The sequence below is a fragment of the Ochotona curzoniae genome, unplaced genomic scaffold (genome assembly GCF_017591425.1).
Source record: "Ochotona curzoniae isolate NIBS_2020 unplaced genomic scaffold, NIBS_Ocur_1.0 patch345, whole genome shotgun sequence".
Classification (NCBI taxonomy): Eukaryota; Metazoa; Chordata; class Mammalia; order Lagomorpha; family Ochotonidae; genus Ochotona; species Ochotona curzoniae.
In genome coordinates, this window is record NW_024466912.1 from 1,104,678 (window position 1) to 1,123,953 (window position 19,276).

Here is a 19,276-nt window from a genome sequence, read left to right on the forward strand (position 1 = left end):
GCGGCCAGCACGGACGCTTCTCCCGTGTCCCCAGACAGGCCCAGGCCTGCAGTCCCAAGCCTCTACTCCCCGTCTGCCTTTCAGAACAGGATTTACTTGCTCATGATTTATTTGGTGCAAGAGACACTCCGAGTACCACTGATCCATTCCCCAGATGGCCGCAACAGCCAGGGCTGAGCCAAGCTGGAGCCCAGGGCCAGGAGTTCCATCCTGGTCTCCACACAGGGGGCAGGGGATAGGGGGCAGGGGATAGGGGGCAGGGGATGGCCGCAACAGCCAGGGCTGGGCCAAGCTGGAACCCAGGCCAGGAGCTCCACGGGGGCCGCGGCCCAGGCCTTCCCAGGTGCGCGGGCAGAACTGCAGGCTGCACGCAGAGAAGCCAGGACTCGCATGGACACCCCACTATGGGATGCTGCCCTGGCCCCTGCCTGGCCCACTGCGCCACAAGGAAGTCACCTAGGGTGGAGGCGAGCCCAGCTGGCTGCAGACTGTCCCCTGGCCCAACGGGCAAAGGAGAGGCTCTCCGGGGGGCTGAGGGGGTAGTGACTTCCCGAGGGACCTCCATTCCCCAAAGCCACCACCCAGGGGTCCCTCTGGGCTGACCCCCAGAGTCCGGCTGAGAACCACTTCAGCGACGGAATGTTGGCGAGGAGCCGATCCCGGAGGCGCCAGGCAGGGCAGGGCCGCCGGGCGCTGGGTCCCCGCTGGGCTCGTGCTGGGCTTGCCTGTGAAGGGACACCCGGAGTCCTCCCGGCTTCAGCGCCACACGTGTAGGACCGCTTTGGGGGGCTAGTTCCGAGATTCTAAACGCCCTAATGCATCAGCACACCATTTCGACCTCCCACCACAACCACGGGGGCAGGAAGAGAGGCCTGGGGCGGTGGGCGAGAGGTGACCGCCTGTCAGGACCCAAGTCAGAGGCAGCAGCAGCCGGGCACCGCCACAGGGCCAAGGAAGCGGGAAGCGCTGGCCCATAGGGAGTCCCTTGGCCAAAACGAGTCTGCGCAGGCGCACTAGGCCTGGCGGAGCCTGGGGGCGGGGCTGGCGGGCTGGAGGGTGGGCCTAGCGTGCCAGAGGGCGGGGCTGGCGGCTTCGGGGCGGGGCTGGCGGGCCAGGGGCGGGGCCGGCGGCTCTGGGGGCGGGCCGCGACGGACGCGCAGCCGCAGTCCCAGCCTGCCCGGCCCCCGGCCCACTTCCGGCGCCGCGCTAGCTCCGGGCAGGGCCGGCGGACGCTGGCGTTGCGTCTGTCCAGCTGTCCGGCAGAGACCGAGCGAGCGGCGGAGGGAGCGGCCATGGCGTCCGGCGGGCCGACATCGCGCTCGCGGCTGCCTGTCGGCGGCGCCCTGCTGGTGCTGGTGCTCGTGCGGGCCGCGGCCGCGCAGGAGCCGGCCGGAGGCGGTGAGGGCCGGGCCTGGGGTCGGGTCGGGGTCCGGCGCGCGGAGGAGCCGCCCTTTGACCAGGCGCGTGACGGGGAGGCCCGGGGCTCGGGGGAGGCCGGGGCCGCGGGGCCTCGTGTCCATCCGCGGCTCCGCCCTGGCGAGGTGCAGCCTCAAGGCACGGGAATGCGCGTTGTGCTCGGGGGGAGCCCGGGCTGGGCAGCGTCCTGGGCGGCCACACCCGGTGGCCGCTGGCTGTGAGGCCGGTCCCCCTGCAGTGAGGGCTGGAGCGGCCTGTTAGGACCTCGCCCGCAAGGCGCCTCCGGGCTCAGCCTTTGTGACGGTGGGTGGTGTCCCCGGCACAGGTGGACGCTGACCACCCCAAGGTGGCAGGTGGCTCAGGAAGCTGTGTGTCGGGGCTGCTTCTGGGCTCCGGCTTTGGGGGATGCCTGTGCCCTGGGGGATGCCTACGCCCTAGGAGCATGCCTGTGCCCTGGGGAGTGGTGCCTGTGCCCTGGGGAGGGGTGCCTGCGCCCTGATCCTTGGGGTGTGACGCCGCCAAAAAGCACTTCCTCATTGGGCAGAGGTGGCCCTGCTGGCTTCCTCTTGGAAGCTCCCAGTGCCAGGAGGCTGTCCTGTTTTACTCACTCTCACCTTGAAATGGCAGGAGCTGGCCCCAGGCGATGGCTCCGTGGTTCAGTCCTCGCCTTGCATGCGCCAGTATCCCATAGAGGCGCTGGTTCCTGTTCTAGCTGTCCCACTTCCCATCCAGCTCCCTGCTTGTGGCCTGGGAAAGCAGTCGAGGACAGCCCAAAGCCTTGGGACCCTGCACCCGTGTGGGAGACCTGGAGGAGGCTCCTGGCTCCTGGCTTCGGATCAGCTCAGCTCTGGCCGTTGTGGCCGTGGGGGGTGTGAACCAGTGGAGATCTGTGTCTCCTTCCCTCCGTACATCTGATGTGCCTTTCCAGCAGCAATAGATACATCTTTAAAGAGATGGCCGGAACAGAATGAGGCTGTGTGAGCCGGTACAGTGCCTGAGGGGGGGTGCCCTGGACCCCACGGACACCCAGGCGTCCCCATGCGGTGTGGGGTGATGCGGTCACAGGGCAGGACTGTGATGTGAGTGGGTTTAGGGCGGCCCGACACCTGCTCTCACGGCCTCAGTCGGAGGGCGTGAGAGCCCGCAGCACAGGAGCCTCCCTAGAGCCTGGAGTTGCACATCCACGGGCCCAGGAGCGCGGCCGGGCGCCTGCTGCCCACGCAGAGCTCGGAGCAGCACAGCAGGGCCAGGCCACCAGCCCAGCACGGGCTCTGCCGCCTGCTCTTGGAGGCGGCAAATCTGGTTTTGTTGTGAAATCCTGTTTTTGACTAAGTTGTATAAACTGCCGCAGCCAGCGCGCGTGGTATGCTGCTCTCGCTGCTGCAGTGGGATGCCCAGGACTTCTCTGTCTCAATGAATTTCTGTTCTGTCCTTTTGTCTGCCGCTGATGTCCCTGGGCAGGAGGGACCCGATCCACCGCGAGGGCTGCAGCGTGCCGTGCGGCCAGGCCGTGATAAGTGGCGAACTCTTGTCCTCAGCTCGGCAGAATGTGCTGGCTTGTCCTGTGGGACTCACTGGGGTGAGGCCGTGAAGTGACCCACAGTGAAACGCTTTGAAAACACGTGCACGGTCAGCCCAGCCCCGTGACGCGGCGGGCGTGGAGCAGCCCGTGTGCACGTGGTCCTGGCCTCGCTGCAGCTCCTTGCTGCTGGCACGGGAGGACAGCAGAGGCTAGCCGCGTGCTTGGGCCTGTGCCATGCATGTGGGCAGCTGAAGGAGCTCCTGGCCCTCGGGCAGTGAACCAGCAGCTCTGTCTCTGTAGCTCTTTCAAATCAATGAAGCTTCTTCTTTTTTTTAACGGATCAATAGGCTCCGAGTTGAGGCCCCGAGTCACAGGACCTTAGAGATGCGGCCACACCCTGGCTGGGCTTACGGAGTTTCCTAGTGTGTGCTGAGGTCAGGATGCAGTGAGAGACCTCTGAGGGGCAGGCTGCTGCCTGGCCCCACAGCCTTCTTCTGCTGGCAGACATGAGCTGCGGACAGAGTAGGATGCCCTTTCCCAGCTCTGATGTTGTTGTTATTTTTTTAGCATTTATTTTTTACTGGAAAGTCAGATATACAGAAAGGAGGAGAGACAGAGAGGAAGATTTTCCATCTGTTGATTCACTCCCCAAGCGGCCACAACAGCTGGAGCTGCGCTGATCTGAAGCCAGGAGCCAGGAGTCTCTTCTTGGTCTCCCACATGGGTGCAGGATCCCAAGTCTTGGGCCGTCCTCAACTGCTTTCCCAGGCCACAGGCAGGGAGCTGGATGGGACGTGGGGCAGCCGGGACATGAACCAGAGCCCACATGGGATCCTGGTGCGTGCAAGGAGAGGACTTTACCAGCTAGGCCCAGCTCCGACGTTTTACTGAGGCCTCACTTTGCTGCAGACCTGCCCTGTTGCTAGTGTGTCAGGAACTGGAGGGGAGTTGAGCAGTTTTCCCTGCCTTCCTCCAGGGCCTCAGCTGACTCACAGGGAGCCATAATGCAGAGGTCTAGGCTGGACCTAGTCTGTACTGTGTCTTGGTTCACGCAAGACCAGATAAGAAAAAGCTTTATGAACCCAGTGAGGGAGACCCCCTCTCTCCCTGCCTGCCCTGGAGTGAGGCCCCCTTCCCTCCCCGTCTGTCCTCCTGGGGGAGGCCGTAGCCTTTCATGGATGACCTGGCTGCTCAGTGTGGAGGGGCTGCCGGCCCTCTGCCTTCGGTGTGCTGGCTTTGGCGTCAGTGCCTTGGATTTAGAACATTGGCTCTAGACTGGCTGCTCTGTCTTGCCCAGCCCTGTCTGATGGCCTGGGGAAGCAGTGGGGCAAGCCTGAGGACCCTGCCCCGCCTGGGAGACCTGGCTGAAGCTCCTGGCTGCTGGCAGCTGCCTGGGGAGCGAAGCAGCGGCTGGGAAACCTGTTTCTCCTCCCTATTTAAATCTGCCTTTCAGGTAAAAGATCTTTAGAAGGTCACCTTATGATGTTTCTGTTGAGGACTGGCAGCTGACTTGTTGGCTGAAGGGACTGCTCAGCCTGAATCCTGTAGGATGTGTGCAGGAGCAAGGGCCTCTGCTGCCTGACTCCGCGGGAGTAGCAGGGTGTGGGTCTTGAGCCCGGACATGCTCGCTTTCCCAGGCACAGCTGCCCAGCTGTCCCGTTGGCGTGCCCACACTCACCCCCGTCGGCAAGCCCCTCCTGCCGGCTGACGCCTGGCTGCCTTCCGGTGAGCGGGGTCAGTTCCAGCAGCCGTGTGACTGTGTCTTCCTTGGTGCCCCTGAGGAGGCGGCCCGTCGGTCACTCTGTCCAGGGTCATGTTAAGGCCTTGGTCACCTTGGCGGGGCCTGTGCTGTGGGCTGAGTGAGCCCTGGTTGCTGCCTGTCCCCCCGTCTCGGCTCAGGGCTCCTGCCGTGGCCGTGGTGCTGTGGTTAAGCAGTGGACGCTGCCCGACTCAGCGGCGTCTCGTGTCATCCACGCTTGCTGCCTGGCCTTCTCTGACTGCATGTCATGGGCAGTGGCTATTTGAGCTGTCCACGCTGGCCCTGAGTCCTGTGGCCGGTCAGCTGTACTTCCTGCGACGCCGTGCCGTGGCGAGCTCTGTCCACTGCCGTCCGCCGTCCTGGAACTGCCCTCATCTCCCAGGCCCCGGGCTCCTTTGCAGGGGGAGCAGCGGCTGGGAAGCCGGGCTGGCCTCTGCGTGGACGAAGCTGTGCCCAGCGCTGGGGACTTGTCGCCTTGCTGGGCCGGTTGGGACGTGCTGCTGCGTGTGCTTGCCACGACGGGAGCTTGAGCAGAGGGGGTCACCCTACTGGGGGTTCTCGGAGGGCGTCTTGGGCACGAGTGACTGTCATGCTTCCATGTGAAATGGGCGGTGCGACTGAAGCAGAGGACCTGTGCGAGCCAAGGCCGGTTCACCCTGCGATTGTCCCTCCAGTCACAGAATGAATAAAACAGCAGCTTTTTAAAAAGCACTTCAAAGGTAGAGCAATGCAGGGGGAGAAAGAGCTTCCCTCCACTGGTTCTTCCTCCAGATGGCTCCGACGGCGGGAACCAGGAATGTCTTCTGGGTCTGTCTTGGGGGTAGCAGGGTCCGCGTGCTCGCACCGTGTGCTGCAGCATTGGCTGCAGTTTAATACGCTGCACCCCAGAGCAGTGTCTGCCACCCTGTGTGGTGTGTCCGTCTGTCCAGCCAGACTGCCCAGGCCTTAGCTGTACCTCACTACGCGTGTTGCCAGCCCGCATGCAGTGGTTGTCTCGGGCACATTCCAAAGTGTGTCCAGAAAGGGTTCACCTGCAAGGAGGCTGTGAGCCCCGAGGCAGGCCCTGCCCTCGTGGTGCCTGACCCTGCTCGCCCGGGGGCGGCCCTGTCCTCGTGGTGCCTGACCCTCCTCGCCCAGGGGCGGCCCTGCCCTCGTGGTGCCTGACCCTCCTCGCCCGGGGGCGGCCCTGCCCTCGTGGTGCCTGACCTGCCCTCGTGGTGCCTGACCCTCCTCGCCCGGGGGCGGCCCTGCCCTCGTGGCACCGTGCCCTCCTCTCCGGCCAGGCCGCTGTCTTTCCCTCTGTCGCTCTGATCATCCATGTTTTGTGTAGATCGTTCCTCCCCCTCCTTTGTTTGGGCAGTTGTGAATTTTTAAACCTTTTCAATTTACATAGAAAAATGTTCATGTATTTCATATATATACTCTGCATTTTTCAGCCCTGTGATGCCTCCTGCCTTCCTTTGTTTTCCTTTTAGTTTTTGCTGTACCATCCATTCAGTTCCCTTTACAGTCACAGGTTCGCGTCTCCACGAAGTAACTCCGCCGGTAGGAAGTAGAACACTAGTGCTGGCCTGGACAAGGCGGTGTGTGCTCTGGCCTGACCCACAAACCTCCTGGAGTACAAGTGCTGCTCGTGGCCGTGCCGTGGGGGGGTGTGTTTCCATGGGAGTGGGGCAGGCATGAGTGTGTTGGTGAGGCCACGGGACAGGCATGGGTGTGTGGCCAAGGCCGGGGGTGGGGGCAGGCATGGGTGTGGCCACGTGGCCATGGGACAGGCATGGGTGTGAGGCCGGGGGTGGGGGCAGGCATGGGTGTGGCCACGTGGCCATGGGACAGGCATGGCTGTGTCTCCATGGCCGGGGGTGGGGGCAGGCATGGGTGTGGCCACGTGGCCATGGGACAGGCATGGGTGCGTCTCCGTGGCCGGGGGTGGGGGCAGGCATGGGTGTGGCCGCGTGGCCATGGGACAGGCATGGGTGTGTCTCCGTGGCCGGGGGTCGGGCAGGCATGGGTGTGTGGCCGAGGCCGGGGGTGGGGGCAGGCATGGGTGTGGCCGCGTGGCCATGGGACAGGCATGGGTGTGTGGCCGAGGCCGGGGGTGGGGGCAGGCATGGGTGTGTCTCCGTGGCCGGGGTGGGGGTGGTGTTTCCATGGTAGTGGAACAGGCTTGGGTGTGTCTCTGTGGCCAGGGGGCAGCCGTGGCTGTGTTTGTGGCTATGGGGTAGGCCCCACTGGCCAGCCTGGGTCACAGACGCTGACACCTCGGGCACTGCCCAGCACTGCTGCCGTCCTGGCCTGCAGTTGGGGGCGGTGGTTTTCACCGTACTGGCACATGTAGTATCGGGTCTGGCTTGCCTAGTGACCAGGGACGCTGGGTCGGAGCACCTGGGTCCCGGCTGCCTGCTGCCACATAGGGTGTCCTTCATGTGTCCTTCAGGCGTACCGCAGTCCTTGCCCTCTGACTGAGAGTCGCGTCTGACCCCTCTGTTGGGCAGTAGTGCTGTGTATGTGGAGCGGCGTGTCCCTGGGGGCCGGAGCACAGCCCTGGCTGGGGAAGGCCGGCCAGGCCCACGAGGTCGGGGTCTGAGAACACGGGTGTTGCGGTGACCTCGCCTGGAGGCTGGTTGGTTGCCAGTGGGTGAGGACCAGGTCACCCTCTAAGGGACATGCATGCCGTCTGTGTCTGGAGCCGCCTCCTTCCAGGAAGTGCCCTGGCGTGCTGTGCCTGCTCGTTCAGGATATAGTGAACTTTGTCCTTGTGCCTTGAAGGTAACTTGTCACCAGGAGCAGCTTGGTGGTTCCAGGTGAGATTGGTGGCGCCAGCGTCCCGTGCTGGCCCCTCCCTGCGTGGGAGCTGATATCTGCATGGCGTGGTTTTCACTGATTTCCTTGTTTTCTCCACAGCTTGTTCCCACAACACGAACAGAACCTGTGAGGAATGCCTGAGAAACGTCTCTGTGAGTCACGTGCCCAGCGGAGCGCCGTGTGCAGAGGCCTGCCCGGGGGTCCGGGGCTTGCTCGTGGCGTTGCAGGGCGGGCTGTGTGGGATTGGGGGTGTCTCGTGGAGATATTTCTGTGGTGTGGCTTAGTTCCTGTAGCAGGTGCCTGGGAAGTAAAGATAGTACAGCAGTTCTCGCCGAGCTGGTGCCTGGGCACTTCTGCTGCTGGGCCTGAAGTTGCTGGCAGGGCACCCTGGGATGGGAGAGGGGGCATTCCACCCTGCAGTCTGGGAGGGTCCTGGTCCCACAGCACCCCCACTGGCTGAAGCACCTCATGAGGCTGGAGCAGGATGGTGCAGGCCCGGGAGTGGAGAACAGCTCCTGTCTGAAGGGCTGCCTCTGGGGGCCTGGCCTGACTGGGGCTGCTCCCCTTGCCCACCATGCCTGTGGGGCCCTTGTGCCCTGCTGCAGCAGCCTGGCCTGGTGCTTTGCTGTGTGTGGCTACCCAGCTCATGGCGGGCTGGAGCAGGCGCATCAGCAAGTGGTGCCCTGAGCCTTCCCTGCAGTAGCTGCTTGTCGCCGGGGCAAGCCTGAGGCAGGATGCCTGGTGCCCGTTGACAAACGGCAGCTGCCATTCAGCAACTCAGTGGGTGCGTGCTGAGGACCAGGCCCTCAGCAGGCAGTGTGCCCGGTGTGCGAGAAGTGGAGGTGCTGTGCGGAAGCCGTGTGAGGCCCGGGCACAGGGGAGCTGGGGGCTTGGTAGCTCAGAAGCAGGGGCCCTTGTTGGGTTCAACCTTGTGAGTTGACGGGGCCACTGCTGGGCATTGACTAGAGGGCATTGAGGGTGAACATGGAGGCATTTGGGAGGCCCAGGAGGCAGTGCGTGCAATCAGGGCCTGGCCATTCTCAGGCCTGATTTTCTGTCGATTTCTTTCAGTGTCTGTGGTGCAACACGAACAAGGCTTGTCTGGACTACCCAGTTACAAAAATCCTGCCACCTGCTTCTCTTTGTAAACTGAGTTCTGCACGCTGGGGTGTTTGCTGGGGTAAGTTGTTTTGTTTATTTGGTTTTTTTCTTTTTGAAAATTCTGCAAACAACCAGCAACTTTTCGTGCAGATCAGGTTATCCCCACGCACGGAGATTGTGTGGGACACGCACAGCGCTCTGGAAGGCTCCATCAGGGCCCGTGGGGACCACTGCGCTGACCCAGTCACCTGGAATGCGCTGTCTGCTCCCCGATGCTTCCACAGTCCTGGGGTGAGCTGTACCAGTGACAGTCCCAGGCCAGCTCTTCACACCAGGCGGGCTCGCGTTCCGTGGGGCAGGCGTCCTGAGGGCTGAGGGGACGCTGTAGGAAGCCTGGGTGTTTGTGTTTCTCTCTGACTGAGGGTGCTGAGCACCTTGGCCTGTGACTCTCCTGTAAGTGATGTCACCACCAGGTTACAGGGATGGCCAGACACACAGGAGTCCAGCCCTGGACGGCTGAGGTTGGCAGCTTTCAGTTCCAGTGTGTCCTGTAGAGTCCCTGGAAGAAGACACCGTGTCCCACGTGGTCATAGCCCAGGGTGGAGACGCATGTCCCACGTGGTCGTGTCCTAGGGTGGAGACGCCATGTCCCACGTGGTCGTGTCCTAGGGTGGAGACGCCATGTCCCACATGGTCGTGTCTCAGAAGGGAGACGCTGTGTCCCATGTGGTCGTGTCCCAGGGTGGAGACACCGTGTCCCACGTGGTCGTGTCCCAGGGTGGAGACACCGTGTCCCACGTGGTCGTGTCCCAGGGTGGAGACGCCATGTCCCACGTGGTCGTGTCTCAGAAGGGAGACGCTGTGTCCCATGTGGTCGTGTCCCAGGGTGGAGACACCGTGTCCCACGTGGTCGTGTCCCAGGGTGGAGACACCGTGTCCCACGTGGTCGTGTCCCAGGGTGGAGACGCCATGTCCCACGTGGTCGTGTCCCAGGGTGGAGACACTGTGTCCCACGTGGTCGTGTCCCAGGGTGGAGACGCCATGTCCCACGTGGTCGTGTCTCAGAAGGGAGACGCTGTGTCCCATGTGGTCGTGTCCCAGGGTGGAGACGCCGTGTCCCACGTGGTTGAAGCCAGGATGGGGCTGCCATGGACTGTGCACCACCATGGACTGTGTGCAGCTTTGTGGGGTGCTCCTCATCCCAGGTGTCACTACCCCTGAGGGCTGGGGGACCCCAGTGTCAGCCCCGTGTTGGGTCGCAGCGAGCTTTGTGTGTTGGCGGCAGGGTCGGCTGCACTAGGCCAGCTGCCACGCAAACCCCGTTGGCTCTTGAAGATGGCTTTGCAGAGATCTCAGCACCGACCCACCCCAAATGGAGGGCTCCTTCCTGTTTCTGCTGTTGCCATTCGTGGCAGTTTACGTTTTCTGAATACTGAGGAGGAAAAGGCAGGATTTGAGCTCCAAAGGTGTTTGGGCAAGTGCGGCTTGGTGTGTCAGCATCATTACTGAGCTAGCAGTGCGGTCTGCTTGGGAGTCGCTCACAGCGGGGCACCTTGCATGGCGCACTGCGGGCCCTTGGGACGGCCACCTGCACGCCTGCCCCGGCCAGGAGGGCAGGAGGTGTCGGCACAGTGCTTTAGGCGGCAGGGCAAGTGGGATTGTCTGGGCACCACAGCCCAGGGAGTTTGCTCTTGGCACTGTCTTCCAGTGGTGTTGCAAAGCTTGTTTGCACACAGCCTTTGGGTGTGAATTGGCTGTGGTCCAGGCTGAGTAGAACAGCCTTAGCTGGTTTCCATTTCCAGCTCTTGATGTGCACTTGAACTTGTTTCCAGTTTGTGTCTGTTTCACAGGGAGCGGTTGCTTGGTGTGCTCTCTGCAGAGTTGATGAGGCTGTGGAGGTCCTGCCCGAGCAGCCGCTCCAGCCCCTGTCCCTCCGGATCCGTCAGTGGGCAGCGTGCTTCCCTTGGATGCCCCTTGGCAGTAATGTCATGTGCTTAACATTGACTTAAATAGTGAACAAAGCTGCATCAGACTAAACCCCCGTTTCTGAGTTAGCCTGAGTTCAAGTGGCAATGTCTTGGTCTGAGTATGCATACATGGTCCTGGGACCCTAGGTTGTCCTGAACTGCAGAGGGACTCAGCAGGCCCTGGGGGTGGGACCCTGCTGGCGCCTTGTCTGAGGCCATGCGCTCTGGCCGTGATGGCCCCCTTCACGGTGTGTGTGGGTTGTAGTGACCCTGGCTGTGACGGCCCCCCTCACAGTGTGTGTGGGTTGTAGTGACCCTGGCCGTGACGGCCCCTCTCACGGTGTGTGTGGGTTGTAGTGACCCTGGCCGTGACGGCCCCTCTCACGGTGTGTGTGGGTTGTAGTGACCCTGGCCGTGACGGCCCCTCTCACGGTGTGTGGGTTGTAGTGACCCTGGCCGTGACGGCCCCTCTCACGGTGTGTGTGGGTTGTAGTGACCCTGGCCGTGACGGCCCCCCTCACAGTGTGTGTGTGGGTTGTAGTGACCCTGGCCGTGACGGCCCCCCTCACAGTGTGTGGGTTGTAGTGACCCTGGCCGTGACGGCCCCCCTCACAGTGTGTGGGTTGTAGTGACCCTGGCCGTGACGGCCCCCCTCACAGTGTGTGTGTGGGTTGTAGTGACCCTGGCCGTGACGGACCCTCTCACGGTGTGTTTGGTTTGCAGTGAACTTTGAGGCACTGATCATCACCATGTCTGTTTTGGGGGGCGCCATCCTGCTGGGTGTTGCCGTCTGCTGCTGCTGCTGCTGCCGGAGGAAGAGGAGTCGGAAGCCGGACAAGAGCGACGAGAGGGCCATGAGGGAGCGGGAAGAGAGGCGGATCCGCCAGGAGGAGAGGTGAGGGACCGTCCTGGGGCGGCGGGCCTGCGGGGTCGTGGAGGTCCCTGTCCCTGAAAGCAAAGGCACTGCTTGGGGTTGCCAGGATTCCTTCTGTGCAGAGAAGGAGACGGACAGCCCCGTGAGTCTGTGTGTGCGCCCCGGCCTGGTCACAGATGGCCCCGCCGGGTAGTCAGGCTGCCGACGGCTGTTAATCCAGGAGGCAGGGCGGAGTCATGTCGTCACCACCACCGAGCAGGGTGCATGAGGTGCTGTTTCTTGGAGTCAGCTGGCTGGCCTGCCAAGCCTCCTCCTTGCCAGGGCTGGCTCAGGGACCAGTGAGCTTTCCTAAGTAGGAGAGCTTTTCAGAGTTAACAGTGCACCAGGCAGGAGTGTGCTGCTTCTCTGGTGCCCACATCAGACCCAGTGCCCGCATCAGACCTGGTGCCTGCTGGCGTCCTGCTGCTGTACTTGCCGTCCAGCCTCCTGAAGGTCTCAGAGGATGGCCTTGACACAGGGCCTGCGTGGAGAGTCACGCTCCTGAGTTCTTCCTGTGCCAGTACTGGCTGGTGGGAGTATCTGGACAGTGAGGGATCAGCTGGTGGGAGTATCTGGACAGAGGGATCAACTGGTGGGAGTATCTGGACAGAGGGATCGGCTGTGGGAGTATCTGGACAGTGAGGGATCAGCTGTGGGAGTATCTGGACAGAGGGATCAGCTGGTGGGAGTATCTGGACAGAGGGATCGGCTGTGGGAGTATCTGGACAGTGAGGGATCAGCTGTGGGAGTATCTGGACAGAAGGATCAGCTGGTGGGAGTATCTGGACAGAGGGATCGGCTGTGGGAGTATCTGGACAGTGAGGGATCAGCTGTGGGAGTATCTGGGAGTATCTGGACAGTGAGGGATAGCAGACACAAACATCTCTCTGTTGCTCAGACTTTGAATCTTTTTTAAAGTTTGGTTAATTTTATTTGGAAAGTCCTGGCTGCTGGAGAAGGAGAGACAGAAATCCTTCCACGTGCTGGTCGCCATGTGGCTGCACAGTCAGAGCTGGATTGGTCAGAAGATGGGAGCAGGTGCTTCTCGGTCTCCCGTGTCAGTGCAGGTCCCAGGACTTGGGCCTCCTCTCTGCTTCCCCAGCCCACGGGCAGGGAGCTGGAGGGCAAGTGGAGCAGCTGGAACTAAGGCCGATGCCCACAGCGGATGCTGGTGCTGGCAGGAGGACTCACAGCACCCTGCTGGCCCTGAGACGAACCTTTTTTCAGTATCAGAGTGTCAGTTGACTTGGTTCATTGGCGAGAAGATGCCGTTGGACCGCCCTGCCTGCTCCCCCTTGGGCGCGTGCTGGGCAGCAGGGAAGCCACCAGAAGCGGAAGCTTGTGCCGCAGCTGCTGACAGCCCCCTGTGCCTCGTGGTTTGCCACATGGTGTCTCCTTTTGCTTTTTAGGAGAGCGGAGATGAAGTCAAGACATGATGAAATCCGGAAAAAATACGGTAAGGACTGTGTGTCTTCCTGCTGGGTGGCAGTTGCCACCATGCCGTCCTGGTCCTGTCGGTGCCGAGGGAGTGTGGACGGCTGGGATGGGTGGGCTTCCTTCTGGGCGCTGGGGGCTTCCTCCTCAGCGGAGGGGAGATTGTCTCTTGTGAGAAAGGCGGCCGTGCACTCGGGCCGGGCCGTCCTGTACTTAGTCTGCTGAGAGCCTTGAGGTGTTGTCTCTATCAGAATCCTTGAGGGAAAGCTTGTTTGGTTGGACATGTATTTGTCTTCTGTGTATAGCAGACTTCTGGAATGATCCGCCTTGCTGCTGAGTCCCTGGACTCCAGCTCTGGCTTGCCCTCAGCCCCGTGCACCTGCGCTGTCCTGTCGGTGACACTGCGGGGGTCCTTCCTCCTGACCCGTGGTACCTCACTGTCAGGGGTGTGTGTGAAAGTCCCCGTAGAGGCACGCGTCCGGGCAGACACAGTGTGTTCGTAATTGTTTACCATTTTGCAAATTGTTTACGTATTCATTTGAAAAGCACACACATCTTCCCCAAATGGCTGCAGCAGGCCAAGGTCAGGAGCCAGGAGTTCCGTCAGGTCCCCTCGGTGTGGCCAGAGCTTTCTGCTGCCTGCCTAGGTGCACTCGCAGTAGTACGGCTCCAGAGGGATGCAGCCAGGACTGGCACCTGCTCCGCATGCTGGCGTTGCAGCTGGCAGCTCAACCCCTGCACCACCAGCCCTGGGGCCAGAGTCGGTGCCTGGATCCACGTCGCAGCTGCGTCCCAGGTTCTGGCTTCCAGCTAGCGTGTGTCCTGGGGGGGGCTGCAGGATATGACATCAGCGCTTGGCTCCATGCCACCCACATGGAATGCTGGAGTCCAGCTCCAGCTGAGTTCGGAACTCGCGAAGGGTGCGTGGATGAGGCGCAAAGAGGAAAGAAAGACGGACCACTAGGATTTCATGATCATAATGGACCATGCGGGAAAGCTGTCCGCTTTATTTATACAAAATCAGTCAAACTCTGGCTCAGACTCTTTACGTCATGGTCAAGTGGGTGTTTCTAAAGATAACTCTGCCAGTTGTCTCACCTAAGGCTAGGATGTTATCCACCTGGCGCCTGGCACCTGGCTAGGAAAAAGTTCTCAATAGATGGTGCATATCAATCAGTAACACATTCCTACCACAATCCTCATTCTACAGCTTAGTCTTGAGTTAATCAAGGAAGGAAAGACTTCACAGAAGGAGGGACCTAAAGATCAAAGAAAGAGGGAAAGAATAGATTCCCACTACACCTGGGGACAGAACACCCTTGATTAGCATATGGTCAATGGGGGAGGGAAAACCCTAAGCCCTTTGGCTAAAACAGTATGGCGACATCAACTTCCAAGCTCACACTGGCAGTAAACATTAACTCCGCAGAGGCAGACAATGCCTAAATAGATTATAGAATTCTCAGCGGGGTTGTCCAGTGTCCATGCACAGGGAGGTGGAGCTGCATTCAGGCCGTTGGGAAGTTCCTTGCGGCCCTGCCTGCAGTGGAACAATGCTCTTCACACCTTCCTGTCTTCCACACCCATCACACGGACCTCAGCAATGGAAGACCTGCTTTGGCTTCCCAGCGCCTGGCTCAGCCTTGGCCACGCAGGCATTCAGGGGGTGACCCAGCGGATGGGAGTGCTCGGCTCTGTCAGAAAAAGAAAGAAAAGCAGAATTGAACTTTCGCTCTGTGTTTGCCCTCACAGTGTGGGCAAGGCTCTAGCAGAGTCGGTGTGCTGTACCGATGGGTGCGTGTCCTACTCCACCTGTCACAGTGAATCCAACCTTTGAGTCGCGTGCTGCGTCTGCCATGGTGTGCTGTCTTGTGGCAGAGCCACATTGGCAAGCCCCGGGTGTGTAGAAGAATTCCTGCTGGGGACAGCTCATAGAGCAATAGCCTTTGTTCTGTTGCAGAACGGTCTCCCTGCTCCCCTTAAGCCCCACACAGATGGCTGCCACTCATGTTAGGCCGTGGTGTCTGCCCAGTTCTAACTGCACCTGCCTTGACACATGAGAAAGCCACAGTCCCTCCCACGTGCTCCTTCTCTGTCACCTCTGCTGCTCTGAGTCCCCTCCTGCACCTCCATGCCGTGGGAACCGCCAGTGAGGCTGGTGCAGAGCCTCCACGCAGTGGAAGACGAGCCGTGAGCTGTGCGTTGCCCAGGTCCTCGGCGAGCGCCAGAGCCGTGTGCACAGTGCAGTCGTGATGTGCACAAGTTAAATCACAGCATGAGCCAGTCCTGGTTGCGTCACAGCATACACACCTTCCATGTTAGTGCTGGTTAGGTCACAGCACGTGTGAGCTCCCTGTGTGTGTTACAGCATGTGTGAGCTCCCTGTGTGTGTTACAGCACGTGTGAGCTCCCAGTGTGTGTTACAGCACGTGTGAGCTCCCTGTGTGTGTTACAGCATGTGTGAGCTCCCTGTGTGTGTTACAGCACGTGTGAGCTCCCAGTGTGTGTTACAGCACGTGTGAGCTCCCTGTGTGTGTTACAGCATGTGTGAGCTCCCTATGTGTGTTACAGCACAGCACGTGTGAGCTCCCTGTGTGTGTTACAGCACAGCACGTGTGAGCTCCCTGTGTGTGTTACAGCACAGCACGTGTGAGCTCCCTGTGTGTGTGTTACAGCATAGCACGTGTGAGCTCCCTGTGTGTGTGTTACAGCACAGCACGTGTGAGCTCCCTGTGTGTGTTACAGCATAGCACGTGTGAGCTCCCTGTGTGTGTTACGTCACAGCACAGCACGTGTGAGCTCCCTGTGTGTGTTACAGCACAGCACGTGTGAGCTCCCTGTGTGTGTTACGTCACAGCACAGCACGTGTGAGCTCCCTGTGTGTGTTACGTCACAGTACGTGAAGCTCCCTGTGTGTGTGTTACAGCACGTGTGAGCTCCCTGTGTGTGTGTGTTACAGCACGTGTGAGCTCCCTGTGTGTGTGTCACAGCACGTGTGAGCTCCCTGTGTGTGTTACATCACAGCACGTGTGAGCTCCCTGTGTGTGTGTTACAGCACGTGTGAGCTCCCTGTGTGTGTGTTACAGCACGTGTGAGCTCCCTGTGTGTGTTACAGCACGTGTGAGCTCCCTGTGTGTGTTACAGCATGTGTGAGCTCCCTGTGTGTGTCACAGCACGTGTGAGCTCCCTGTGTGTGTGTTACGTCACAGCACGTGAAGCTCCCTGTGTGTGTTACAGCACGTGTAGCTCCCTGGCGCCCTGTGGCCGTCGTGCTGGCGGTAGATGGCCCATGGCCCTCCGTCCCTGCCGGTTCTGTCCTCTTCTCCGTGACAGTAACTCGCCACTTTGCAAAGCAATGCTTGATTTCTGTGTCTTCATTTCTCTTGACGAGCCTCAGCCGGGGCACAGTGCTTGGCCTCGTATCCCAGCGCGTTTGGCTCCTGTGCTCACAGCCGCGTCCCGGGCAGGAGGCTGCGGACTGGAGCCTGCTTGCTGCACGTGCTTTTCCTACAGCCTCGAGTTCCTCCGGTTAAGGCAGTTGTCACCTTGAGCCGTCTCTGGTTTCATGAGTCCGTTTGTAATTCAGGTTCATTTATTTTCAGGTTTGTTTAAAGAAGAGAACCCATATGCCAGATTTGAAAACAACTAAAACACTTTGACGCCGGCCAGCCTCGGGATGCTGTGTCTGAGTGCCCCTCGGCCCTGGGCAGCGGGCTCAGCTGCCTCGTCCTGTCTCCTGACCTCGGCGACAGATGGCTTGTCCCCTGGTGGCCCAGGCAGGAGCTGCACTCAAACGACAATCCTGCCCCTGCCCTCTGATGTTGCTTTCTGTTCCTTTCACCGAGACCGCTGACCGCTGGGCGCCCACCTTTCTGTCGGGGAAGTGGGCGTACTCCTGTCACTGTGGGCTGTGCGGGGCCCTCAGCAGCCCCTTCTCGGCCACGCGTGCCCAGTCAGGGCCGCCCTGCTGTGTTAGAAACAGGAGCCGATGCAGCGTCCCCTCCTGAGCTCGGCTGAGCCGGGAGCTGTAAGCACTCCTTCACATGGCCTGGAGAGAGAGAGTATGTGTGTGTTAATTCTTGAACTTTCTCTTCTCACCTAAAACATTTCACCACAAAGGTTTTCGTGTAAAAAGGTCAGATAGCTAGTTGGAAGACGTTTGTGGTTGAGATTGTCAGTAAACCGCGAATCTGTGCCCACAGCCATGTGGTGATGCCCCCAGCCTGCCCTCAGCCCCCACGTGGGGCTGGCGTGTGGGCGCACACCGTCTGTCCCCGTCCGTCCTGTCTGGGGGACGGTATTACTGTCCCAGGCAGCGCTCCGGGCCCGTCCTGCCCTGCCACCCCCAGCCGGCCACACCGCGCCCAGCTCGCATCCTGTCGGGCCATGGCTGATGCATTGCTGAGTGGGGGGGAGCTGGGGTCGTGCCCTGATAGGGCGGGGGCCCCTGAGCCCCCCCACCGGGCACCTGTCCTCGAGCCCTTGGGGACTCACCTGCTGGGCATGGCGGCACACGAGTGGGCATTTCTGTATCACATTCTCATACAAGGGAAGCAACTTTGAATTATTTTTTTCCCAGAACTGAATTCTTTAGTCTGTCTTCCCTGACTTCCTGGGCGATTGAGCACAGCTTTGCCAGGTGTCTTAGGAGCAGCGCCGTTGTGTCTGACTGCGTCACAGCGGCCCGGAAGACACTGCTGTGGCTGACAAAGTCCCCTTCCTGACCGCACGGCACTGAGCTCCGAGAGGAGCCTCCCCGTCACACAGTGTCGCTAGCCCTCTCACATGCCACCCCACCATGCTTCATCTGTGAGCTGGCACTGCGCGCAGCCACAGAAGTGTAACCTCAACAAACCATGCCACTTGGAGTGCCTTACTTTGTAACCAGTTTCCAATAAAATGATTTAATACACTTTCACTTAGGACAGTGTGTGTTCCTTCTGTCCAGCTGCCCCCTCGCTGTGCCCTGTGGTTGTAAGGGTGCTGGGCAAACTTGGGCACCAGAGCCGTGGGGAGAGTGTATGCAGTCAGGGCCACAGGGATGCCCTCCATGTGCCCCTGGCCTGGTGGGGGACCATCACTGTCTACGCTTGGACACCAGACCCGCCTGGGTGCTTCTGAATTGGCACTGCGCACAGCGGGAGCTCGCTGCCTTCACCCCTGCTTGGACACACAAGCTGGTGGGCGCTGCGCACAGCGGGAGCTCGCTGCCTTCACCCCTGCTTGGACACACAAGCTGGTGGGCGCCGTGCACAGCGGGAGCTCGCTGCCTTCACCCCTGCTTGGACACACAAGCTGGTGGGCGCTGCGCACAGCGGGAGCTCGCTGCCTTCAGCCCTGCTTGGACACACAAGCTGGTGGGCGCTGCGCACAGCGGGAGCTCACTGCCTTCACACCTGCTTGGACACGCAAGCCCGTGTGCCTTCTCTACTTCACCCTAGAGCCTGTCTGGTTCCTGGGGAGGCTGCCCGCTGCTTCCGGGTGCCCTTCTGTGTGATGTGACTGCTTCCCTGAGCTGGGAGGCACGGGGCCTGTGAGTTGAGGACAGAAGTCACCAGTGACCTGGGCAGGGTTGATGTGAGTCAGTGCCCATGAGGCCTGGCTCCCTGGCAGATGCAGGGAGGCTGTGCCCGCCCGCCCTCCAGGGGAGGGTCTCGGGACGTTCCCGTGCACAGACAGGACTGTGTAGACTGAGTCCGGGGATGGAGTCACCCAGGGCTCGGACAGTTTTGGCATGTGCTGGGGACAGAGGAGCAGCCTGCCTTCAGCTCCCAGGTGGGACCAGCATGGGCACTGGTGGCACAGCGGGCTGACGCCCTGTGGCAGGCAGCGCCGTGGGGTCTTGGGGCACAGCGGGCTGACGCCCGTGGCAGGCAGCAGCGTGGGGTCTTGGGACACAGCGGGCTGACGCCCTGTGGCAGGCAGTGCCATGGGGTCAGAGGGCACAGCGGGCTGACGCTTGTGGTAGGCAGTGCCATGGGGTCTTGGGGCACAGCGGGCTGACACCCGTGGCAGGCAGCGCCGTGGGGTCAGAGGGCACAGCGGGCTGACGCCCGTGGCAGGCAGCGCCGTGGGGTCTTGGGGCACAGCGGGCTGACACCCGTGGCAGGCAGCGCCGTGGGGTCTTGGGGCAGGACGTGTCAATGGCCCTGTTCCTGGGCCCAGGTGGCACGGAGGATCCTTTGTATCAGCCACAGCAGATCTCTGTGCGCCCCACAGGGAGGCGTGGTGGGCGCCTTTCCCGCCAGCATCTTAGGGCTTCAGTCTGAGCCGGAAGGGCTGTCTGGGGCTGTGCCCCCTCCCCTCAGGACGCCTCCCCCACCTCACTGTGCAGGGCTCGCTCTGACCTGCCCGGTGCC

The 19,276-nt window shown here is 61.2% G+C and overlaps 1 protein-coding gene across 1 annotated transcript; it reads left to right on the top strand.

Moving 5' to 3' along the window:
- Window positions 1-1,213: 1,213 nt before the first annotated feature.
- On the top strand, window positions 1,214-17,835 carry LOC121167175 (pituitary tumor-transforming gene 1 protein-interacting protein). Its single transcript, XM_040996567.1, has 6 exons — window positions 1,214-1,398; window positions 7,602-7,654; window positions 8,574-8,682; window positions 11,294-11,465; window positions 12,893-12,939; window positions 16,520-17,835. The coding sequence occupies exons 1-6, from the start codon at window positions 1,293-1,295 to the stop codon at window positions 16,564-16,566; spliced, it is 534 nt and encodes a 177-aa protein (XP_040852501.1). The 5' UTR covers window positions 1,214-1,292; the 3' UTR covers window positions 16,567-17,835.
- The last annotated feature ends 1,441 nt before the right edge of the window (window positions 17,836-19,276 follow it).

Bases quoted from the DNA above. Each gene is read 5' to 3' on its own strand.
- LOC121167175 (XM_040996567.1), top strand. From the start codon at position 1,293: ATGGCGTCCGGCGGGCCGACATCGCGCTCGCGGCTGCCTGTCGGCGGC. The intron at 8,683-11,293 runs GTAAGTTGTTTT...TTTGGTTTGCAG, and splicing joins ACGCTGGGGTGTTTGCTGGG to TGAACTTTGAGGCACTGATC. The intron at 12,940-16,519 runs GTAAGGACTGTG...ATTTATTTTCAG, and splicing joins TGAAATCCGGAAAAAATACG to GTTTGTTTAAAGAAGAGAAC.